The following is a 27,767-nucleotide window of genomic DNA, read 5'->3' as shown; positions in this document are numbered from 1 at the left end:
TTGCGCTTCCTACGGCTTCCACTAGATGTCAACAGTCTGTAGAACCTTGTCTGATGCCTCTACTGTGAAGTGGGGCCGAAGGAGACAGGAATTAGTCAGGTATGTCATGACCTGACCATGCGCGTTCACATGAGAGGGAGCTCTGTTCCATCACACATCTGAAGTCAATGTAATTCTCGGTTGGAACGTTACTGAAGATTTATGTTAAAAACATTCTAAAGATTGATTCAATACATCGTTTGACATGTTTCTACTGACTGTTACGGAACTTTTTGACATATCAAATCAAATTTTATTTGTCACATACACATGGTTAGCAGATGTTAATGCGAGTGTAGCGAAATGCTTGTGCTTCTAGTTCCGACAATGCAGTAATAACCAACGAGTAATCTAACCTAACAATTCCACAACTACTACCATATACACACAAGTGTAAAGGGATATATAATATTTACATAAAGATATATGAATGAGTGATGGTACAGAACGGCATAGGCAAGATGCGTAGATGGTATCGAGTACAGTATTAACATATGAGATGAGTAATGTAGGGTATGTAAACATAAAAGTGCATAGTTTAAAGTGGCTAGTGATATATGTATTACATAAAGATGGCAAGATGCAGTAGATGATATAGAGTACAGTATATACATATACATTATATTAAGTGGCATTGTTTAAAGTGGCTAGTGATACATTTTTTATCAATTTCCATTATTAAAGTGAACTGGAGTTGAGTCAGTATGTTGGCAGCAGCCACTCGATGTTAGTGGTGGCTGTTTAACAGTCTGATGGCCTTGAGATAGAAGCTGTTTTTCAGTATCTCGGTCCCTGCTTTGATGCACCTGTACTGACCTCGCCTTCTGGATGATAGCGGGGTGAACAGGCAGTGGCTCGGGTGGTTGTTGTCCTTGATGATCTTCATTGCCTTCCTGTGACATCGGGTGGTGTAGGTGTCCTGGAGGGCAGGTAGTTTGCCACCAGTGATGCGTTGTGCAGACCTCACTACCCTCTGGAGAGCCTTACGGTTGTGGGCGGAGCAGTTGCCGTACCAGGCGGTGATACAGCCTGACAGGATGCTCTCGATTGTGCATCTGTAGAAGTTTGTGAGTGCTTTTGGTGACAAGCCGAATTTCTTCAGCCTCCTGAGGTTGAAGAGGCGCTGCTGCGCCTTCTTCACAACACTGTCTGTGTGGGTGGACGAATTCAGTTTGTCCGTGATGTGTACGCCGAGGAACTTAAAACTTACTACCCTCTCCACTACTGTCCCTTCGATGTGGATAGGGGGATGCTCCCTCTGCTGTTTCCTGAAGTCCACAATCATCTCCTTTGTTTTGTTGACGTTGAGTGTGAGGTTATTTTCCTGACACCACACTCCGAGGGCCCTCACCTCCTCCCTGTAGGCCGTCTCGTCACTGTTGGTAATCAAGCCTACCACTGTAGTGTCGTCCGTAAACTTGATGATTGAGTTGGAGGCGTGCATGGCCACGCAGTCGTGGGTGAACAGGGAGTACAGTAGAGGGCTCAGAATGCACCCTTGTGGGGCCCCAGTGTTGAGGATCAGCGGGGTGGAGATGTTGTTACCTACCCTCACCACCTGGGGGCGGCCCTTCAGGAAGTCCAGGACCCAGTTGCACAGGGCGGGGTCGAGACCCAGGGTCCCAGGGTCTCGAACTTGATGACGAGTTTGGAGGGTTTCATGGTGTTAAATGCTGAGCTGTAGTCGATGAACAGCATTCTCACATAGGTATTCCTCTTGTCCAGATGGGTTAGGGCAGTGTGCAGTGTGGTTGCGATTGCGTCGTCTGTTGACCTATTGGGGCGGTAAGCAGATTGGAGTGTGTCTAGGGTGTCAGGTAGGGTGGAGGTGATATGGTCCTTGGCTAGTCTCTCAAAGCACTTCATGATGACGGAAGTGAGTGCTACGGGGCGGTAGTCATTTAGCTCAGTTACCTTAGCTTTCTTGGGAACAGGAACAATGGTGGCCCTCTTGAAGCATGTGGGAACAGCAGACTGGGATAAGGATTGATTGAATATGTCCATAAACACACCAGCCAGCTGGTCTGCGCATGCTCTGAGGACGCGGCTGGGGATGCCGTCTGGGCCTGCAGCCTTGCGAGGGTTAACACGTTTAAATGTTTTACTCACGTCGGCTGCAGTGAAGGAGAGTCCGCAGGGTTTGGTAGCGGGCCGTGTCAGCGGCACTGTATTGTCCTCAAAGCGAGCAAAGAAGTTATTTAGTCTGTCTGGGAGCAAGACATCCTGGTCCGCGACGGGGCCGGTTTTCTTTTTGTAATCCGTGATTGACTGTAGACCCTGCCACATACCTCTTGTGTCTGAGCCGTTAAATTGCAACTCTACTTTGTCTCTATACTGATGCTTAGCTTGTTTGATTGCCTTGCGGAGGGAATAGCTACACTGTTTGTATTCGGTCATGTTTCCGGTCACCTTGCCCTGGTTAACCTGTTTGGGCTGCAGGGGCAGTATTGAGTAGCCAGATAAAAGGTGCCCATTTCAAACGGCCTCGTACTCAATTCTTGCTCGTACAATATGCATATTATTATTACTATTGGATAGAAAACACTCTCTAGTTTCTAAAACCGTTTGAATTATATCTGTGACTAAAACAGAACTCATTTGGCACAAACTTCCTGACCAGGAAGTGGAAAGTCTGAAATCGAGGCTCTGTTCTACTTCCTGCCTATAAATGGGCATGATACGTATTAGTATACGTGCACTTCATAGACCTTCCCCTGGATGTCAAGAGGCGGTGAGAGAAGAAATTTAGTGTTTATCTTGGTCTGAAGTGGAATACAAGCTCTTTGAATGACGTGTCCGTCCATTTCCTGTTTTCTGGAGAGTGCGAAGGGGGACCTGGATTTGCCTTCTGTTTAGCTGCCGTTATAGGCGACTAATATCTCCGGCTTTGATTTTATTTGATACATGTGACCATATCATCGTAAAGTATGTTTTTTCAATATAGTTTCATCAGATTATTGAACATTTTTCGGGAGTTTTGCCGTGTTCCGAGCCACTTGGCTAGTGCGCTTGCTAATTCAAGAGGGAAAATGGACGTTCTAAATCCAAACAACGATTGTTCTTGACAAAGGACACCTTGTCCAACATTCTGATGGAAGATCAGCAAAAGTAAGAAACATTTTATGATGCTATTTCATATATCTGTCGTGCATGTGAACTAGTCGCCGGCGCCCAACTTTGGGGAACTCTAGCTATACCGAAGCTGGATGTCGTAATGAAGTTATTTTTTAGAATTCTAACACTGCGATTTCATTAAGAACTAATGGATCTATCATTTACTATACAACATGTATTTTTTAGTTATGTTTATGAATAGCTATTTGGTCAGAATATGTGTGTCAGAAAAAGTGTCCGAAAAATATCGTTGCTGTTTAGACGTTGTGGAAAAAGTAGCTACGATAGCAACATGTATAACCACTGATTTCAGCTCTAAATATGCACATTTTCGAACAAAACATAAGTGTATGTATAACCTGATGTTATAGGACTGTCATCTGATGAAGAATATCAAGGTTAGTCAAAAAATATATATCTCTTACTGGTTTGTTACGATCGCTAACTTTTGCTACTGGGAAATGGCTTGTCTTTCTGGCTATTGTGGTAAACTAATATAACGCTATATTGTGTTTTCGCTGTAAAACACTTAATAAATCGGAAATATTGGCTGGAATCACAAGATGCCTGTCTTTCATTTGCTGTGCACTATGTATTTTTCAGAAATGTTTTATGATGAGTAAATAGGTATTTGACGTTGGTGTCTGTAATTATTATGGCTGCTTTCGGTGCAATTTCTGATTGTAGCTGCAATGTAAACTATGATTTATACCTGAAATATGCACATTTTTCGAACAAAACATAGATTTATTGAATAACATGTTATAAGACTGTCATCTGATGAAGTTGTTTGTTGGTTAGTTTGGTTGGTTCTTGGTTAGTTAGGTTGGCTTTGTGCATGCTACCTGTGCTGTGAAAAATGTCTGTCCTTTTTTGTATTTGGTGGTGAGCTAACATAAATATACGTGCTCTTTTCGCTGTAAAACATTTTAAAAATCGGACATGTTGGCTGGATTCACAAGATGTGTACCTTTCATTTGCTGTATTGGACTTGTTAATGTGTGAAAGTTAAATATTTAAAAAAAATATATTTTGAATTTCGCGCCCTGCACTTGAGCTGGCTGTTGTCATATTGTGGGCGGCCTCGGGCTTGCAGCCATAATATTTTCCTCACATAAATCGGGTGAGAACAGATTTAGGGGAAGAGCTTTCACAGATTCAGATGAACACCCACTTTCACAGTAGTCGTCCTCTGTTAAAATGTTTATTTATCACCGCCTCTAATGTTCTTGATATACCGTTTCCTTTTGTGAGTTGAAGGAGATGCATGAAATAATGTTTATTGCCTGCTTACATTGAATCATAATTTACCCTCCAATATCCCCGTGTTTTGGCTTTGTTGGTATACCCCAGGTTTTGTGGAGGGAAACCTTTCTCTTCAAGCAGACTGCTCTGTCTCATGACGGTCAATGAATGGAACAGTAACTGTTTGCTCTGTCCTCCTAGGTGTCTGGGAGTCAGTTTGAGCATTTCATTGTGTTTTGGCCTGATTTTGGCTACATTCATTACTGATCTAAAGTGTGACGGAAAAGCAGCCAAGAAGTGCTCAGCATATGTGGGAAGTCCTTCAAGACTGTTGGAAAAGCATTCCAGAGGAAGCCGGTTGAGAGAATGCCAAGAGTGTGCAAAGCTGTCATCAAGGCAAAGGGTGGCTACTTTTGAAGAATCTAAAATATATTTTGATGTAACACTTTTTTAGTTACTACATGATTCCATATGTGTTATTTCATAGTTTTGATATCTTCACTGTTATTCTACAATGTTGAAAATAGTACAAATAAAAACCCTTGAATGAGTAGGTGTGTCCAAACTTCTGAATGGTACTGTATACTTGAGCAATAAGGCCTGAGGAGGTGTAGTATATGGCCAATATACCACGGCTAAGGGCTGTTCTTATGTGCGACACAACAGAGTGCCTGGACACAGCCCTTAGCCGTGGTATATTGGCTATATATCACAAACCCCCGAGGTGCCTTATTGCTATTATAAACTAGTTACCAACGTAATTATAGCAGTAAAAATAAATGTTTTGTCATACCCATGGTATACGGTCTGATATACCATGGCTGTCAGCCAATCGGCTTTCAGGGCTCGAACCACCCAGTTTATAATTTATTTTTGTCTACTGTAAATATGAGCACCACACTGCTTTTGCAACTGCACCTTTGCCCTTGAAGTCCTGCGTCCACGTGAATGTGTAGACTACCATCTTCTTTGGACGCCAGGTCCCGGTAAATTCTTAACGGGAAAGAGTTGAACATTTTCTTTCTCTTCTGTTCATGCTGCTGGGTTGAACAGTGAGGTAGTGACAGATGCTACAATAACTCAGGTCTATGTGTAGAGTGCCTTCAGAAAGCATTCATACACCTTGACTTACTCCACTTTGTGTTACAGCCTGAATTCAAAATGGATGACAAAATAAATCTCACCCATCTACACATTTAATACATGTTTTGCAAATGTATTGAAAATGAAATATAGAAATATCTCATTTAGATAAGTATTCAAACCCCTGAGTCAATACATGTTAGAATCACCTTTGTCAGTGATTACAGCTGTGAACCTTTATGGGTCTAACAGCTTTGCATACCTGGACTGTACAAAACTTGCACATTATTTAAAAAAATCTTCAAGCTCTGTCAAGTTGGTTGTTGACCATTACTAAACAGCCATTTAAGTTTTGCCTTCGATTTTCAAGTCGATTTAAGCCTAAACTAAGTAACTCCAGTGTATATTTTGCCTTGTGTTTTAGGTTATTGTCCTGCTGAAAGGTGAATTTGTCTCCCAGTGTCTGTTGGAAGCAGACTAAACCAGGTTTTCCTCTAGGATTTTGCCTGTGCTTAGCTCTATTCCATTTTATTTTTTATCCTATTGCCAATAACAAGCATACCCACAACATGATGCAGCCACCAGCATGCTCGAAAATATGAAGACTGGTACTCGTGTTTTATTTGCCCCAAACATAAACCATGTATCCAAGATCTTCAAATGTTTTAATCCTTCTTGGTGTAATATCATTTGTGGATTCAAATAAAGTATTTAGTGTGTAAGGACATGTTTCATCATATTGAACAAAAGACACCAAGTCCTGTCTTTATGCTGCTTAGTTTAATTCAGACCAACCACCACAGTTCTTAGTTAAATCATACCAACCACCACAGTTCTCAGTTCAAATCAGACCAACCACCACAGTCCTTAGTTCAAATCAGACCAACCACCTCAGTTCTTAGTTAAATCATACCAACCACCACAGTTCTTAGTTAAATCAGACCAACCACCACAGTTCAGAAAATCAACATTGTTTTGAAGAAAAACTTTAGTACACAAAATGCACAAAGTATTATGTCACAGTGTTATTTGAAGAATAGTTTATTTTTGGGGTTAATGTTTTATTTCTCCATGCTTCCTCCTGACCGTGCCTTGCTGCAGCACAAGAGGGGTCTCATTATGTTTTTACTACACACAAATTATGCCTGACGAAATACACAATCAATGGGATTTACACATTTTGAACTTGACATGGAAATATGCAATTTACATAGATTTTACACTCAATTGAGACTTCAGAGGAGAGAAGACAGGAAAGAAAGACAAATCCACCCAATGAAGAGGAGGATATCCAAGAAGTCTCTGGTCTTTGTTCCTCGGAGAAGATCTCCTGCAAGACAAAAATGGTCAGCCCCAGTGTTTTACTTCCCAGTTGTGTGTGTGTGTGTGTGTGTGTGTGTGTGTGTGTGTGTGTGTGTGTGTGTGTGTGTGTGTGTGTGTGTGTGTGTGTGTGTGTGTGTGTGTGTGTGTGTGTGTGTGTGTGTGTGTGTGTGTGTGTGTGTGTGTGTGTGTGTGTGTGTGTGCATTACCGTATGCATGCGTGCCTCACATTTAGCCACAGGTGTAAGCCACATCCAGGTACTTGTAGGTTCCTACACAGGGATCTCCATACAGAGAGTTGAACACCGGGACGTCACACTGGCTCTTCCCATCACACCTGTGTCAACAACAGGTACAGGTTAACACTACAGTCATGTTTCTACAGTACAGGTTAACACTACAGTCATGTTTCTACAGTACAGGTTAACACTACAGTCATGTTTCTACAGTACAGGTTAACTCTACAGTCATGTTTCTACAGTACAGGTTAACACTACAGTCATGTTTCTACAGTACAGGTTAACAATACAGTCATGTTTCTACAGTACAGGTTAACACTACAGTCATGTTTCTACAGTACAGGTTAACACTACAGTCATGTTTCTACAGTACAGGTTAACACTACAGTCATGTTTCTACAGTACAGGTTAACACTACAGTCATGTTTCTACAGTACAGGTTAACACTACAGTCATGTTTCTACAGTACTGGTTAACACTACAGTCATGTTTCTACAGTACAGGTTAACACTACAGTCATGTTTCTACAGTACAGGTTAACACTACAGTCATGTTTCTACAGTACAGGTTAACACTACAGTCATGTTTCTACAGTACAGGTTAACTCTACAGTCATGTTTCTACAGTACAGGTTAACTCTACAGTCATGTTTATACAGTACAGGTTAACACTACAGTCATGTTTCTACAGTACAGGTTAACACTACAGTCATGTTTCTACACTACAGTCATGTTTCTACAGTACAGGTTAACACTACAGTCATGTTTCTACAGTACAGGTTAACTCTACAGTCATGTTTCTACAGTACAGGTTAACTCTACAGTACAGGTTAACTCTACAGTACAGGTTAACACTACAGTCATGTTTCTACAGTACAGGTTAACACTACAGTCATGTTTCTACACTACAGTCATGTTTCTACAGTACAGGTTAACACTACAGTCATGTTTCTACACTACAGTCATGTTTCTACAGTACAGGTTAACACTACAGTCATGTTTCTACAGTACAGGTTAACACTACAGTCATGTTTCTACACTACAGTCATGTTTCTACAGTACAGGTTAACACTACAGTCATGTTTCTACAGTACAGGTTAACACTACAGTCATGTTTCTACAGTACAGGTTAACACTACAGTCATGTTTCTACAGTACAGGTTAACACTACAGTCATGTTTCTACACTACAGTCATGTTTCTACAGTACAGGTTAACACTACAGTCATGTTTCTACAGTACAGGTTAACTCTACAGTCATGTTTCTACAGTACAGGTTAACACTACAATCATGTTTCTACACTACAGTCATGTTTCTACAGTACAGGTTAACACTACAGTCATGTTTCTACAGTACAGGTTAACACTACAGTCATGTTTCTACAGTACTGGTTAACACTACAGTCATGTTTCTACAGTACAGGTTAACACTACAGTCATGTTTCTACAGTACAGGTTAACACTACAGTCATGTTTCTACAGTACAGGTTAACACTACAGTCATGTTTCTACAGTACAGGTTAACACTACAGTCATGTTTCTACAGTACAGGTTAACACTACAGTCATGTTTCTACAGTACAGGTTAACACTACAGTCATGTTTCTACAGTACAGGTTAACACTACAGTCATGTTTCTACAGTACAGGTTAACACTACAGTCATGTTTCTACAGTACAGGTTAACACTAAAGTCATGTTTCTACAGTACAGGTTAACACTACAGTCATGTTTCTACAGTACAGGTTAACTCTACAGTCATGTTTCTACAGTACAGGTTAACACTACAGTCATGTTTCTACAGTACTGGTTAACTCTACAGTCATGTTTCTACAGTACAGGTTAACATTACAGTCATGTTTCTACAGTACAGGTTAACTCTACAGTCATGTTTCTACAGTACAGGTTAACACTACAGTCATGTTTCTACAATACAGGTTAACTCTACAGTCATGTTTCTACAGTACAGGTTAACTCTACAGTCATGTTTCTACAGTACAGGTTAACACTACAGTCATGTTTCTACAGTACAGGTTAACTCTAGAGTACAGGTTAACACTACAGTCATGTTTCTACAGTACAGGTTAACACTACAGTCATGTTTCTACAGTACAGGTTAACACTACAGTCATGTTTCTACAGTACAGGTTAACACTACAGTCATGTTTCTACAGTACAGGTTAACACTACAGTCATGTTTCTACAGTACAGGTTAACACTACAGTCATGTTTCTACAGTACAGGTTAACACTACAGTCATGTTTCTACAGTACAGGTTAACACTACAGTCATGTTTCTACAGTACAGGTTAACACTAAAGTCATGTTTCTACAGTACAGGTTAACACTACAGTCATGTTTCTACAGTACAGGTTAACTCTACAGTCATGTTTCTACAGTACAGGTTAACACTACAGTCATGTTTCTACAGTACTGGTTAACTCTACAGTCATGTTTCTACAGTACAGGTTAACATTACAGTCATGTTTCTACAGTACAGGTTAACTCTACAGTCATGTTTCTACAGTACAGGTTAACACTTCAGTCATGTTTCTACAATACAGGTTAACTCTACAGTCATGTTTCTACAGTACAGGTTAACTCTACAGTCATGTTTCTACAGTACAGGTTAACACTACAGTCATGTTTCTACAGTACAGGTTAACTCTACAGTCATGTTTCTACAGTACAGGTTAACACTACAGTACAGGTTAACTCTACAGTCATGTTTCTACAGTACAGGTTAACACTACAGTCATGTTTCTACAGTACAGGGTAACACTACAGTCATGTTTCTACAGTACAGGTTAACACTACAGTCATGTTTCTACAGTACAGGTTAACTCTACAGTCATGTTTCTACAGTACAGGTTAACACTACAGTCATGTTTCTACAGTACAGGTTAACACTACAGTCATGTTTCTACAGTACAGGTTAACTCTACAGTCATGTTTCTACAGTACAGGTTAACACTACAGTCATGTTTCTACAGTACAGGTTAACTCTACAGTACAGGTTAACACTACAGTCATGTTTCTACAGTACAGGTTAACACTACAGTCATGTTTCTACAGTACAGGTTAACTCTACAGTCATGTTTCTACAGTACAGGTTAAACCTACAGTCATGTTTCTACAGTACAGGTTAACACTACAGTCATGTTTCTACAGTACAGGTTAACACTACAGTCATGTTTCTACAGTACAGGTTAACACTACAGTCATGTTTCTACAGTACAGGTTAACACTACAGTCATGTTTCTACAGTACAGGTTAACACTACAGTGATGTTTCTACAGTACAGGTTAACACTACAGTCATGTTTCTACAGTACAGGTTAACTCTACAGTCATGTTTCTACAGTACAGGTTAACACTACAGTCATGTTTCTACAGTACAGGTTAACACTACAGTCATGTTTCTACAGTACAGGTTAACACTACAGTCATGTTTCTACAGTACAGGTTAACACTACAGTCATGTTTCTACAGTACAGGTTAACACTACAGTCATGTTTCTACAGTACAGGTTAACACTACAGTCATGTTTCTACAGTACAGGTTAACTCTACAGTCATGTTTCTACAGTACAGGTTAACTCTACAGTCATGTTTCTACAGTACAGGTTAACTCTACAGTCATGTTTCTACAGTACAGGTTAACACTACAGTCATGTTTCTACAGTACAGGTTAACACTACAGTCATGTTTCTACACTACAGTCATGTTTCTACAGTACAGGTTAATACTACAGTCATGTTTCTACAGTACAGGTTAACACTACAGTCATGTTTCTACAGTACAGGTTAACTCTACAGTCATGTTTCTACAGTACAGGTTAACACTACAGTCATTTTTCTACAGTACTGGTTAACTCTACAGTCATGTTTCTACAGTACAGGTTAACACTACAGTCATGTTTCTACAGTACAGGTTAACACTACAGTCATGTTTCTACAGTACAGGTTAACACTCAGTCATGTTTCTACAGTACAGGTTAACACTACAGTCATGTTTCTACAGTACAGGTTAACACTACAGTCATGTTTCTACAGTACAGGTTAACACTACAGTCATGTTTCTACAGTACAGGTTAACACTACAGTCATGTTTCTACAGTACAGGTTAACTCTACAGTCATGTTTCTACAGTACAGGTTAACTCTACAGTCATGTTTCTACAGTACAGGTTAACACTACAGTCATGTTTCTACAGTACAGGTTAACACTCAGTCATGTTTCTACAGTACAGGTTAACTCTACAGTCATGTTTCTACAGTACAGGTTAACACTACAGTCATGTTTCTACAGTACAGGTTAACTCTACAGTCATGTTTCTACAGTACTGGTTAACACTACAGTCATGTTTCTACAGTACTGGTTAACACTACAGTCATGTTTCTACACTACAGTCATGTTTCTACAGTACAGGTTAACACTACAGTCATGTTTCTACAGTACAGGTTAACACTACAGTCATGTTTCTAGAGTACAGGTTAACACTACAGTCATGTTTCTACAGTACAGGTTAACTCTACAGTCATGTTTCTACAGTACAGGTTAACACTACAGTCATGTTTCTACAGTACAGGTTAACACTACAGTCATGTTTCTACAGTACAGGTTAACACTACAGTCATGTTTCTACAGTACAGGTTAACACTACAGTCATGTTTCTACAGTACAGGTTAACACTACAGTCATGTTTCTACAGTACAGGTTAACACTACAGTCATGTTTCTACAGTACAGGTTAACTCTACAGTCATGTTTCTACAGTACAGGTTAACTCTACAGTCATGTTCCTACAGTACAGGTTAACACTACAGTCATGTTTCTACAGTACAGGTTAACACTACAGTCATGTTTCTACACTACAGTCATGTTTCTACAGTACAGGTTAACACTACAGTCATGTTTCTACAGTACAGGTTAACACTACAGTCATGTTTCTACAGTACAGGTTAACTCTACAGTCATGTTTCTACAGTACAGGTTAACTCTACAGTCATGTTTCTACAGTACAGGTTAACACTACAGTCATGTTTCTACAGTACAGGTTAACTCTACAGTCATGTTTCTACAGTACAGGTTAACACTACAGTCATGTTTCTACAGTACAGGTTAACTCTACAGTCATGTTTCTACAGTACAGGTTAACACTACAGTCATGTTTCTACAGTACAGGTTAACACTACAGTCATTTTTCTACACTACAGTCATGTTTCTACAGTACAGGTTAACACTACAGTCATGTTTCTACAGTACAGGTTAACTCTACAGTACAGGTTAACACTACAGTCATGTTTCTACAGTACAGGTTAACACTACAGTCATGTTTCTACAGTACAGGTTAACTCTACAGTCATGTTTCTACAGTACAGGTTAACACTACAGTCATGTTTCTACAGTACAGGTTAACACTACAGTCATGTTTCTACAGTACAGGTTAACACTACAGTCATGTTTCTACAGTACAGGTTAACACTACAGTCATGTTTCTACAGTACAGGTTAACTCTACAGTCATGTTTCTACAGTACAGGTTAACACTACAGTCATGTTTCTACACTACAGTCATGTTTCTACAGTACAGGTTAATACTACAGTCATGTTTCTACAGTACAGGTTAACACTACAGTCATGTTTCTACAGTACAGGTTAACTCTACAGTCATGTTTCTACAGTACAGGTTAACTCTACAGTCATGTTTCTACAGTACAGGTTAACACTACAGTCATGTTTCTACAGTACAGGTTAACTCTACAGTCATGTTTCTACAGTACAGGTTAACACTACAGTCATGTTTCTACAGTACAGGTTAACTCTACAGTCATGTTTCTACAGTACAGGTTAACACTACAGTCATGTTTCTACAGTACAGGTTAACTCTAAAGTCATGTTTCTACAGTACAGGTTAACTCTACAGTCATGTTTCTACAGTACAGGTTAACACTACAGTCATGTCTCTACAGTACAGGTTAACACTACAGTCATGTTTCTACACTACAGTCATGTTTCTACAGTACAGGTTAATACTACAGTCATGTTTCTACAGTACAGGTTAACACTACAGTCATGTTTCTACAGTACAGGTTAACTCTACAGTCATGTTTCTACAGTACAGGTTAACTCTACAGTCATGTTTCTACAGTACAGGTTAACACTACAGTCATGTTTCTACAGTACTGGTTAACTCTACAGTCATGTTTCTACAGTACAGGTTAACACTACAGTCATGTTTCTACAGTACAGGTTAACACTACAGTCATGTTTCTACAGTACTGGTTAACACTACAGTCATGTTTCTACAGTACAGGTTAACACTACAGTCATGTTTCTACAGTACAGGTTAACACTACAGTCATGTTTCTACAGTACAGGTTAACACTACAGTCATGTTTCTACACTACAGTCATGTTTCTACAGTACAGGTTAACACTACAGTCATGTTTCTACAGTACTGGTTAACTCTACAGTCATGTTTCTACAGTACAGGTTAACACTACAGTCATGTTTCTACAGTACAGGTTAACACTACAGTCATGTTTCTACAGTAGAGGTTAACACTACAGTCATATCTCTACAGTACAGGTTAACACTACAGTCATGTTTCTACACTACAGTCATGTTTCTACAGTACAGGTTAATACTACAGTCATGTTTCTACAGTACAGGTTAACACTACAGTCATGTTTCTACAGTACAGGTTAACTCTACAGTCATGTTTCTACAGTACAGGTTAACTCTACAGTCATGTTTCTACAGTATAGGTTAACACTACAGTCATGTTTCTACAGTACTGGTTAACTCTACAGTCATGTTTCTACAGTACAGGTTAACACTACAGTCATGTTTCTACAATACAGGTTAACACTACAGTCATGTTTCTACAGTACAGGTTAACACTACAGTCATTTTTCTACAGTACAGGTTAACTCTACAGTCATGTTTCTACAGTACAGGTTAACACTACAGTCAAGTTTCTACAGTACAGGTTAACACTACAGTCATGTTTCTACACTACATTCATGTTTCTACAGTACAGGTTAACACTACAGTCATGTTTCTACAGTACAGGTTAACACTACAGTCATGTTTCTACAGTACAGGTTAACACTACAGTCATGTTTCTACACTACAGTCATGTTTCTACAATACAGGTTAACACTACAGTCATGTTTCTACAGTACAGGTTAACTCTACAGTCATGTTTCTACAGTACAGGTTAACACTACAGTCATGTTTCTACAGTACAGGTTAACTCTACAGTCATGTTTCTACAGTACAGGTTAACTCTACAGTCATGTTTCTACAGTACAGGTTAACACTACAGTCATGTTTCTACAGTACAGGTTAACTCTACAGTCATGATTCTACAGTACAGGTTAACACTACAGTCATGTTTCTACAGTACAGGTTAACACTACAGTCATGTTTCTACAGTACAGGTTAACACTACAGTCATGTCTCTACAGTACAGGTTAACACTACAGTCATGTTTCTACAGTACAGGTTAACACTACAGTCATGTTTATTCAGTACAGGTTAACACTACAGTCATGTTTCTACAGTACAGGTTAACACTACAGTCATGTTTCTACAGTACAGGTTAACACTACACTCATGTTTCTACAGTACAGGTTAACACTACACTCATGTTTCTACAGTACAGGTTAACTCTACAGTCATGTTTCTACAGTACAGGTTAACTCTACAGTCATGTTTCTACAGTACAGGTTAACTCTACAGTACAGGTTAACACTACAGTCATGTTTCTACAGTACAGGTTAACACTACAGTCATGTTTCTACAGTACAGGTTAACACTACAGTCATGTTTCTACAGTACAGGTTAACACTACAGTCATGTTTCTACAGTACAGGTTAACACTACAGTCATGTTTCTACAGTACAGGTTAACACTACAGTCATGTTTCTACAGTACAGGTTAACTCTACAGTCATGTTTCTACAGTACAGGTTAACACTACAGTCATGTTTCTACAGTACAGGTTAACTCTACAGTCATGTTTCTACAGTACAGGTTAACTCTACAGTCATGTTTCTACAGTACAGGTTAACACTACAGTCATGTTTCTACAGTACAGGTTAACACTACAGTCATGTTTCTACAGTACAGGTTAACTCTACAGTCATGTTTCTACAGTACAGGTTAACTCTACAGTCATGTTTCTACAGTACAGGTTAACACTACAGTCATGTTTCTACAGTACAGGTTAAATCTACAGTCATGTTTCTACAGTACAGGTTAACACTACAGTCATGTTTCTACAGTACAGGTTAACACTACAGTCATGTTTCTACACTACAGTCATGTTTCTACAGTACAGGTTAACACTACAGTCATGTTTCTACAGTACAGGTTAACACTACAGTCATGTTTCTACAGTACAGGTTAACACTACAGTCATGTTTCTACACTACAGTCATGATTCTACAGTACAGGTTCACACTACAGTCATGTTTCTACAGTACAGGTTAACACTACACTCATGTTTCTACAGCACAGGTTAACACTACAGTCATGTTTCTACAGTACAGGTTAACACTACAGTCATGTTTCTACAGTACAGGTTAACTCTACAGTCATGATTCTACAGTACAGGTTAACACTACAGTCATGTTTCTACAGTACAGGTTAACACTACAGTCATGTTTCTACAGTACAGGTTAACACTACAGTCATGTCTCTACAGTACAGGTTAACACTACAGTCATGTTTCTACAGTACAGGTTAACACTACAGTCATGTTTCTACACTACAGTCATGTTTCTACAGTACAGGTTCACACTACAGTCATGTTTCTACAGTACAGGTTAACACTACAGTCATGTTTCTACACTACAGTCATGTTTCTACAGTACAGGTTAACACTACAGTCATGTTTCTACAGTACAGGTTAACACTACAGTCATGTTTCTACAGTACAGGTTAACACTACACTCATGTTTCTACAGTACAGGTTAACACTACAGTCATGTTTCTACAGTACAGGTTAACACTACAGTCATGTTTCTACAGTACAGGTTAACACTACAGTCATGTTTCTACAGTACAGGTTAACACTACAGTCATGTTTCTACAGTACTGGTTAACTCTACAGTCATGTTTCTACAGTACAGGTTAACACTACAGTCATGTTTCTACAGTACAGGTTAACTCTACAGTCATGTTTCTACAGTACAGGTTAACACTACAGTCATGTTTCTACAGTACAGGTTAACTCTACAGTCATGATTCTACAGTACAGGTTAACACTACAGTCATGTTTCTACAGTACAGGTTAACACTACAGTCATGTTTCTACAGTACAGGTTAACACTACAGTCATGTCTCTACAGTACAGGTTAACACTACAGTCATGTTTCTACAGTACAGGTTAACACTACAGTCATGTTTCTACAGTACAGGTTAACACTACAGTCATGTTTCTACAGTACAGGTTAACACTACAGTCATGTTTCTACAGTACAGGTTAACACTACACTCATGTTTCTACAGTACAGGTTAACACTACACTCATGTTTCTACAGTACAGGTTAACTCTACAGTCATGTTTCTACAGTACAGGTTAACTCTACAGTCATGTTTCTACAGTACAGGTTAACACTACAGTCATGTTTCTACAGTACAGGTTAACACTACAGTCATGTTTCTACACTACAGTCATGTTTCTACAGTACAGGTTAACACTACAGTCATGTTTCTACAGTACAGGTTAACACTACAGTCATGTTTCTACAGTACAGGTTAACTCTACAGTCATGTTTCTACAGTACAGGTTAACTCTACAGTCATGTTTCTACAGTACAGGTTAACACTACAGTCATGTTTCTACAGTACAGGTTAACACTACAGTCATGTTTCTACAGTACAGGTTAACTCTACAGTCATGTTTCTACAGTACAGGTTAACTCTACAGTCATGTTTCTACAGTACAGGTTAACACTACAGTCATGTTTCTACAGTACAGGTTAAATCTACAGTCATGTTTCTACAGTACAGGTTAACACTACAGTCATGTTTCTACAGTACAGGTTAACACTACAGTCATGTTTCTACACTACAGTCATGTTTCTACAGTACAGGTTAACACTACAGTCATGTTTCTACAGTACAGGTTAACACTACAGTCATGTTTCTACAGTACAGGTTAACACTACAGTCATGTTTCTACACTACAGTCATGATTCTACAGTACAGGTTCACACTACAGTCATGTTTCTACAGTACAGGTTAACACTACACTCATGTTTCTACAACACAGGTTAACACTACAGTCATGTTTCTACAGTACAGGTTAACACTACAGTCATGTTTCTACAGTACAGGTTAACTCTACAGTCATGATTCTACAGTACAGGTTAACACTACAGTCATGTTTCTACAGTACAGGTTAACACTACAGTCATGTTTCTACAGTACAGGTTAACACTACAGTCATGTCTCTACAGTACAGGTTAACACTACAGTCATGTTTCTACAGTACAGGTTAACACTACAGTCATGTTTCTACACTACAGTCATGTTTCTACAGTACAGGTTCACACTACAGTCATGTTTCTACAGTACAGGTTAACACTACAGTCATGTTTCTACACTACAGTCATGTTTCTACAGTACAGGTTAACACTACAGTCATGTTTCTACAGTACAGGTTAACACTACAGTCATGTTTCTACAGTACAGGTTAACACTACACTCATGTTTCTACAGTACAGGTTAACACTACAGTCATGTTTCTACAGTACAGGTTAACACTACAGTCATGTTTCTACAGTACAGGTTAACACTACAGTCATGTTTCTACAGTACAGGTTAACTCTACAGTCATGTTTCTACAGTACAGGTTAACACTACAGTCATGTTTCTACAGTACAGGTTAACTCTACAGTCATGTTTCTACAGTACAGGTTAACTCTACAGTCATGTTTCTACAGTACAGGTTAACACTACAGTCATGTTTCTACAGTACAGGTTAACACTACAGTCATGTTTCTACAGTACAGGTTAACACTACAGTCATGTTTCTACAGTACAGGTTAACACTACAGTCATGTTTCTACAGTACAGGTTAACACTACAGTCATGTTTCTACACTACAGTCATGTTTCTACAGTACAGGTTAACACTACAGTCATGTTTCTACAGTACTGGTTAACTCTACAGTCATGTTTCTACAGTACAGGTTAACACTACAGTCATGTTTCTACAGTACAGGTTAACACTACAGTCATGTTTCTACAGTAGAGGTTAACACTACAGTCATATCTCTACAGTACAGGTTAACACTACAGTCATGTTTCTACACTACAGTCATGTTTCTACAGTACAGGTTAATACTACAGTCATGTTTCTACAGTACAGGTTAACACTACAGTCATGTTTCTACAGTACAGGTTAACTCTACAGTCATGTTTCTACAGTACAGGTTAACTCTACAGTCATGTTTCTACAGTATAGGTTAACACTACAGTCATGTTTCTACAGTACTGGTTAACTCTACAGTCATGTTTCTACAGTACAGGTTAACACTACAGTCATGTTTCTACAATACAGGTTAACACTACAGTCATGTTTCTACAGTACAGGTTAACACTACAGTCATTTTTCTACAGTACAGGTTAACTCTACAGTCATGTTTCTACAGTACAGGTTAACACTACAGTCAAGTTTCTACAGTACAGGTTAACACTACAGTCATGTTTCTACACTACATTCATGTTTCTACAGTACAGGTTAACACTACAGTCATGTTTCTACAGTACAGGTTAACACTACAGTCATGTTTCTACAGTACAGGTTAACACTACAGTCATGTTTCTACAGTACAGGTTAACACTACAGTCATGTTTCTACAATACAGGTTAACACTACAGTCATGTTTCTACAGTACAGGTTAACTCTACAGTCATGTTTCTACAGTACAGGTTAACACTACAGTCATGTTTCTACAGTACAGGTTAACTCTACAGTCATGTTTCTACAGTACAGGTTAACTCTACAGTCATGTTTCTACAGTACAGGTTAACACTACAGTCATGTTTCTACAGTACAGGTTAACTCTACAGTCATGATTCTACAGTACAGGTTAACACTACAGTCATGTTTCTACAGTACAGGTTAACACTACAGTCATGTTTCTACAGTACAGGTTAACACTACAGTCATGTCTCTACAGTACAGGTTAACACTACAGTCATGTTTCTACAGTACAGGTTAACACTACAGTCATGTTTATTCAGTACAGGTTAACACTACAGTCATGTTTCTACAGTACAGGTTAACACTACAGTCATGTTTCTACAGTACAGGTTAACACTACACTCATGTTTCTACAGTACAGGTTAACACTACACTCATGTTTCTACAGTACAGGTTAACTCTACAGTCATGTTTCTACAGTACAGGTTAACTCTACAGTCATGTTTCTACAGTACAGGTTAACTCTACAGTACAGGTTAACACTACAGTCATGTTTCTACAGTACAGGTTAACACTACAGTCATGTTTCTACAGTACAGGTTAACACTACAGTCATGTTTCTACAGTACAGGTTAACACTACAGTCATGTTTCTACAGTACAGGTTAACACTACAGTCATGTTTCTACAGTACAGGTTAACACTACAGTCATGTTTCTACAGTACAGGTTAACTCTACAGTCATGTTTCTACAGTACAGGTTAACACTACAGTCATGTTTCTACAGTACAGGTTAACTCTACAGTCATGTTTCTACAGTACAGGTTAACTCTACAGTCATGTTTCTACAGTACAGGTTAACACTACAGTCATGTTTCTACAGTACAGGTTAACACTACAGTCATGTTTCTACAGTACAGGTTAACTCTACAGTCATGTTTCTACAGTACAGGTTAACTCTACAGTCATGTTTCTACAGTACAGGTTAACACTACAGTCATGTTTCTACAGTACAGGTTAAATCTACAGTCATGTTTCTACAGTACAGGTTAACACTACAGTCATGTTTCTACAGTACAGGTTAACACTACAGTCATGTTTCTACACTACAGTCATGTTTCTACAGTACAGGTTAACACTACAGTCATGTTTCTACAGTACAGGTTAACACTACAGTCATGTTTCTACAGTACAGGTTAACACTACAGTCATGTTTCTACACTACAGTCATGATTCTACAGTACAGGTTCACACTACAGTCATGTTTCTACAGTACAGGTTAACACTACACTCATGTTTCTACAGCACAGGTTAACACTACAGTCATGTTTCTACAGTACAGGTTAACACTACAGTCATGTTTCTACAGTACAGGTTAACTCTACAGTCATGATTCTACAGTACAGGTTAACACTACAGTCATGTTTCTACAGTACAGGTTAACACTACAGTCATGTTTCTACAGTACAGGTTAACACTACAGTCATGTCTCTACAGTACAGGTTAACACTACAGTCATGTTTCTACAGTACAGGTTAACACTACAGTCATGTTTCTACACTACAGTCATGTTTCTACAGTACAGGTTCACACTACAGTCATGTTTCTACAGTACAGATTAACACTACAGTCATGTTTCTACACTACAGTCATGTTTCTACAGTACAGGTTAACACTACAGTCATGTTTCTACAGTACAGGTTAACACTACAGTCATGTTTCTACAGTACAGGTTAACACTACACTCATGTTTCTACAGTACAGGTTAACACTACAGTCATGTTTCTACAGTACAGGTTAACACTACAGTCATGTTTCTACAGTACAGGTTAACACTACAGTCATGTTTCTACAGTACAGGTTAACACTACAGTCATGTTTCTACAGTACTGGTTAACTCTACAGTCATGTTTCTACAGTACAGGTTAACACTACAGTCATGTTTCTACAGTACAGGTTAACTCTACAGTCATTTTTCTACAGTACAGGTTAACACTACAGTCATGTTTCTACAGTACAGGTTAACTCTACAGTCATGATTCTACAGTACAGGTTAACACTACAGTCATGTTTCTACAGTACAGGTTAACACTACAGTCATGTTTCTACAGTACAGGTTAACACTACAGTCATGTCTCTACAGTACAGGTTAACACTACAGTCATGTTTCTACAGTACAGGTTAACACTACAGTCATGTTTCTACAGTACAGGTTAACACTACAGTCATGTTTCTACAGTACAGGTTAACACTACAGTCATGTTTCTACAGTACAGGTTAACACTACACTCATGTTTCTACAGTACAGGTTAACACTACACTCATGTTTCTACAGTACAGGTTAACTCTACAGTCATGTTTCTACAGTACAGGTTAACTCTACAGTCATGTTTCTACAGTACAGGTTAACACTACAGTCATGTTTCTACAGTACAGGTTAACACTACAGTCATGTTTCTACACTACAGTCATGTTTCTACAGTACAGGTTAACACTACAGTCATGTTTCTACAGTACAGGTTAACACTACAGTCATGTTTCTACAGTACAGGTTAACTCTACAGTCATGTTTCTACAGTACAGGTTAACTCTACAGTCATGTTTCTACAGTACAGGTTAACACTACAGTCATGTTTCTACAGTACAGGTTAACACTACAGTCATGTTTCTACAGTACAGGTTAACTCTACAGTCATGTTTCTACAGTACAGGTTTACTCTACAGTCATGTTTCTACAGTACAGGTTAACACTACAGTCATGTTTCTACAGTACAGGTTAAATCTACAGTCATGTTTCTACAGTACAGGTTAACACTACAGTCATGTTTCTACAGTACAGGTTAACACTACAGTCATGTTTCTACACTACAGTCATGTTTCTACAGTACAGGTTAACACTACAGTCATGTTTCTACAGTACAGGTTAACACTACAGTCATGTTTCTACAGTACAGGTTAACACTACAGTCATGTTTCTACACTACAGTCATGATTCTACAGTACAGGTTCACACTACAGTCATGTTTCTACAGTACAGGTTAACACTACACTCATGTTTCTACAACACAGGTTAACACTACAGTCATGTTTCTACAGTACAGGTTAACACTACAGTCATGTTTCTACAGTACAGGTTAACTCTACAGTCATGATTCTACAGTACAGGTTAACACTACAGTCATGTTTCTACAGTACAGGTTAACACTACAGTCATGTTTCTACAGTACAGGTTAACACTACAGTCATGTCTCTACAGTACAGGTTAACACTACAGTCATGTTTCTACAGTACAGGTTAACACTACAGTCATGTTTCTACACTACAGTCATGTTTCTACAGTACAGGTTCACACTACAGTCATGTTTCTACAGTACAGGTTAACACTACAGTCATGTTTCTACACTACAGTCATGTTTCTACAGTACAGGTTAACACTACAGTCATGTTTCTACAGTACAGGTTAACACTACAGTCATGTTTCTACAGTACAGGTTAACACTACACTCATGTTTCTACAGTACAGGTTAACACTACAGTCATGTTTCTACAGTACAGGTTAACACTACAGTCATGTTTCTACAGTACAGGTTAACACTACAGTCATGTTTCTACAGTACAGGTTAACACTACAGTCATGTTTCTACAGTACTGGTTAACTCTACAGTCATGTTTCTACAGTACAGGTTAACACTACAGTCATGTTTCTACAGTACAGGTTAACTCTACAGTCATGTTTCTACAGTACAGGTTAACACTACAGTCATGTTTCTACAGTACAGGTTAACTCTACAGTCATGATTCTACAGTACAGGTTAACACTACAGTCATGTTTCTACAGTACAGGTTAACACTACAGTCATGTTTCTACAGTACAGGTTAACACTACAGTCATGTCTCTACAGTACAGGTTAACACTACAGTCATGTTTCTACAGTACAGGTTAACACTACAGTCATGTTTCTACAGTACAGGTTAACACTACAGTCATGTTTCTACAGTACAGGTTAACACTACAGTCATGTTTCTACAGTACAGGTTAACACTACACTCATGTTTCTACAGTACAGGTTAACACTACACTCATGTTTCTACAGTACAGGTTAACTCTACAGTCATGTTTCTACAGTACAGGTTAACTCTACAGTCATGTTTCTACAGTACAGGTTAACACTACAGTCATGTTTCTACAGTACAGGTTAACACTACAGTCATGTTTCTACACTACAGTCATGTTTCTACAGTACAGGTTAACACTACAGTCATGTTTCTACAGTACAGGTTAACACTACAGTCATGTTTCTACAGTACAGGTTAACACTACAGTCATGTTTCTACAGTACAGGTTAACACTACACTCATGTTTCTACAGTACAGGTTAACACTACAGTCATGTTTCTACAGTACAGGTTAACACTACACTCATGTTTCTACACTACAGTCATGTTTCTACAGTACAGGTTAACACTACAGTCATGTTTCTACAGTACAGGTTAACACTACAGTCATGTTTCTACAGTACAGGTTAACACTACAGTCATGTTTCTACACTACAGTCATGTTTCTACAGTACAGGTTCACACTACAGTCATGTTTCTACAGTACAGGTTAACACTACACTCATGTTTCTACAGCACAGGTTAACACTACAGTCATGTTTCTACAGTACAGGTTAACACTACAGTCATGTTTCTACAGTACAGGTTAACTCTACAGTCATGATTCTACAGTACAGGTTAACACTACAGTCATGTTTCTACAGTACAGGTTAACACTACAGTCATGTTTCTACAGTACAGGTTAACACTACAGTCATGTCTCTACAGTACAGGTTAACACTACAGTCATGTTTCTACAGTACAGGTTAACACTACAGTCATGTTTCTACACTACAGTCATGTTTCTACAGTACAGGTTCACACTACAGTCATGTTTCTACAGTACAGGTTAACACTACAGTCATGTTTCTACACTACAGTCATGTTTCTACAGTACAGGTTAACACTACAGTCATGTTTCTACAGTACAGGTTAACACTACAGTCATGTTTCTACAGTACAGGTTAACACTACACTCATGTTTCTACAGTACAGGTTAACACTACAGTCATGTTTCTACAGTACAGGTTAACACTACAGTCATGTTTCTACAGTACAGGTTAACACTACAGTCATGTTTCTACAGTACAGGTTAACACTACAGTCATGTTTCTACAGTACTGGTTAACTCTACAGTCATGTTTCTACAGTACAGGTTAACACTACAGTCATGTTTCTACAGTACAGGTTAACTCTACAGTCATGTTTCTACAGTACAGGTTAACACTACAGTCATGTTTCTACAGTACAGGTTAACTCTACAGTCATGATTCTACAGTACAGGTTAACACTACAGTCATGTTTCTACAGTACAGGTTAACACTACAGTCATGTTTCTACAGTACAGGTTAACACTACAGTCATGTCTCTACAGTACAGGTTAACACTACAGTCATGTTTCTGCAGTACAGGTTAACACTACAGTCATGTTTCTACAGTACAGGTTAACACTACAGTCATGTTTCTACAGTACAGGTTAACACTACAGTCATGTTTCTACAGTACAGGTTAACACTACACTCATGTTTCTACAGTACAGGTTAACACTACACTCATGTTTCTACAGTACAGGTTAACTCTACAGTCATGTTTCTACAGTACAGGTTAACTCTACAGTCATGTTTCTACAGTACAGGTTAACACTACAGTCATGTTTCTACAGTACAGGTTAACACTACAGTCATGTTTCTACACTACAGTCATGTTTCTACAGTACAGGTTAACACTACAGTCATGTTTCTACAGTACAGGTTAACACTACAGTCATGTTTCTACAGTACAGGTTAACACTACAGTCATGTTTCTACAGTACAGGTTAACACTACAGTCATGTTTCTACAGTACAGGTTAACACTACAGTCATGTTTCTACAGTACAGGTTAACACTACACTCATGTTTCTACAGTACAGGTTAACACTACACTCATGTTTCTACAGTACAGGTTAACTCTACAGTCATGTTTCTACAGTACAGGTTAACTCTACAGTCATGTTTCTACAGTACAGGTTAACACTACAGTCATGTTTCTACAGTACAGGTTAACACTACAGTCATGTTTCTACACTACAGTCATGTTTCTACAGTACAGGTTAATACTACAGTCATGTTTCTACAGTACAGGTTAACACTACAGTCATGTTTCTACAGTACAGGTTAACTCTACAGTCATGTTTCTACAGTACAGGTTAACTCTACAGTCATGTTTCTACAGTACAGGTTAACACTACAGTCATGTTTGTACAGTACTGGTTAACTCTACAGTCATGTTTCTACAGTACAGGTTAACACTACAGTCATGTTTCTACAGTACAGGTTAACTCTACAGTCATGTCTCTACAGTACAGGTTAACACTACAGTCATGTTTCTACAGTACAGGTTAACACTACAGTCATGTTTCTACAGTATAGGTTAACACTACAGTCATGTTTCTACAGTACAGGTTAACACTACAGTCATGTTTCTACAGTACAGGTTAACACTACACTCATGTTTCTACAGTACAGGTTAACTCTACAGTCATGTTTCTACAGTACAGGTTAACACTACAGTCATGTTTCTACAGTACAGGTTAACTCTACAGTCATGTTTCTACAGTACAGGTTAACACTACAGTCATGTTTCTACAGTACAGGTTAACACTACAGTCATGTTTCTACACTACAGTCATGTTTCTACAGTACAGGTTAACACTACAGTCATGTTTCTACAGTACAGGTTAACTCTACAGTCATGTTTCTACAGTACAGGTTAACTCTACAGTCATGTTTCTACAGTACAGGTTAACACTACAGTCATGTTTCTACAGTACTGGTTAACTCTACAGTCATGTTTCTACAGTACAGGTTAACACTACAGTCATGTTTCTACAGTACAGGTTAACTCTACAGTCATGTTTCTACAGTACAGGTTAACACTACAGTCATGTTTCTACAGTACAGGTTAACTCTACTGTCATGTTTCTACAGTACAGGTTAACTCTACAGTAATGTTTCTACAGTACAGGTTAACTCTACAGTCATGTTTCTACAGTACAGGTTAACACTACAGTCATGTTTCTACAGTACAGGTTAACACTACAGTCATGTTTCTACACTACAGTCATGTTTCTACAGTACAGGTTAACACTACAGTCATGTTTCTACAGTACAGGTTAACACTACAGTCATGTTTCTACACTACAGTCATGTTTCTACAGTACAGGTTAACACTACAGTCATGTTTCTACAGTACAGGTTAACACTACACTCATGTTTCTACAGCACAGGTTAACACTACAGTCATGTTTCTACAGTACAGGTTAACACTACAGTCATGTTTCTACAGTACAGGTTAACACTACAGTCATGTTTCTACAGTACAGGTTAACACTACAGTCATGTTTCTACAGTACAGGTTAACACTACAGTCATGTTTCTACAGTACTGGTTAACTCTACAGTCATGTTTCTACAGTACAGGTTAACACTACAGTCATGTTTCTACAGTACAGGTTAACTCTACATTCATGTTTCTACAGTACAGGTTAACACTACAGTCATGTTTCTACAGTACAGGTTAACACTACAGTCATGTTTCTACAGTACAGGTTAACACTACAGTCATGTTTCTACAGTACAGGTTAACACTACAGTCATGTTTCTACAGTACAGGTTAACACTACACTCATGTTTCTACAGTACAGGTTAACTCTACAGTCATGTTTCTACAGTACAGGTTAACACTACAGTCATGTTTCTACAGTACAGGTTAACTCTACAGTCATGTTTCTACAGTACAGGTTAACACTACAGTCATGTTTCTACAGTACAGGTTAACACTACAGTCATGTTTCTACACTACAGTCATGTTTCTACAGTACAGGTTAATACTACAGTCATGTTTCTACAGTACAGGTTAACACTACAGTCATGTTTCTACAGTACAGGTTAACACTACACTCATGTTTCTACAGTACTGGTTAACACTACAGTCATGTTTCTACAGTACAGGTTAACTCTACAGTCATGTTTCTACAGTACAGGTTAATACTACAGTCATGTTTCTACAGTACAGGTTAATACTACAGTCATGTTTCTACAGTACAGGTTAATACTACAGTCATGTTTCTACAGTACAGGTTAATACTACAGTCATGTTTCTACAGTACAGGTTAATACTACAGTCATGTTTCTACAGTACAGGTTAATACTACAGTCATGTTTCTACAGTACAGGTTAATACTACAGTCATGTTTCTACAGTACAGGTTAACACTACAGTCATGTTTCTACAGTACAGGTTAATACTACAGTCATGTTTCTACAGTACAGGTTAATACTACAGTCATGTTTCTACAGTACAGGTTAACACTACAGTCATGTTTCTACAGTACAGGTTAACACTACAGTCATGTTTCTACAGTACTGGTTAACACTACAGTCATGTTTCTACAGTACAGGTTAACTCTACAGTCATGTTTCTACAGTACAGGTTAACACTACAGTCATGTTTCTACAGTACAGGTTAACACTACACTCATGTTTCTACAGTACAGGTTAACTCTACAGTCATGTTTCTACAGTACAGGTTAACATTACAGTCATGTTTCTAGAGTACAGGTTAACACTACAGTCATGTTTCTACAGTACAGGTTAACACTACAGTCATGTTTCTACAGTACAGGTTAACACTACAGTCATGTTTCTACAGTACAGGT

The 27,767-nt window shown here is 38.6% G+C and overlaps 1 protein-coding gene across 2 annotated transcripts in view; it reads right to left on the bottom strand.

Annotated features, from left to right (window-relative positions):
* Window positions 1–6,244: 6,244 nt before the first annotated feature.
* Window positions 6,245–27,767, bottom strand: part of LOC129841889 (L-rhamnose-binding lectin CSL2-like) — a 136,798-nt gene continuing 115,275 nt past the window's right edge. The window contains exons 8-9 of one of the 2 annotated variants that reach the window (XM_055910233.1): window positions 7,011–7,138; window positions 6,245–6,811 (exon numbers count right to left, since the gene is read on the bottom strand). In XM_055910233.1, the coding sequence (XP_055766208.1) occupies window positions 7,033–7,138 (106 nt within the window). In that variant the 3' untranslated portion in view covers window positions 6,245–6,811; window positions 7,011–7,032. The remainder of the gene's footprint in view (window positions 6,812–7,010; window positions 7,139–27,767) is intronic. The other variant, XM_055910235.1, reaches the window with a different exon arrangement.

This window comes from Salvelinus fontinalis, unplaced genomic scaffold, assembly GCF_029448725.1.
Source record: "Salvelinus fontinalis isolate EN_2023a unplaced genomic scaffold, ASM2944872v1 scaffold_0002, whole genome shotgun sequence".
Taxonomy (NCBI): domain Eukaryota; kingdom Metazoa; phylum Chordata; class Actinopteri; order Salmoniformes; family Salmonidae; genus Salvelinus; species Salvelinus fontinalis.
This window is presented reverse-complemented; position numbering and strand designations above follow the sequence as displayed.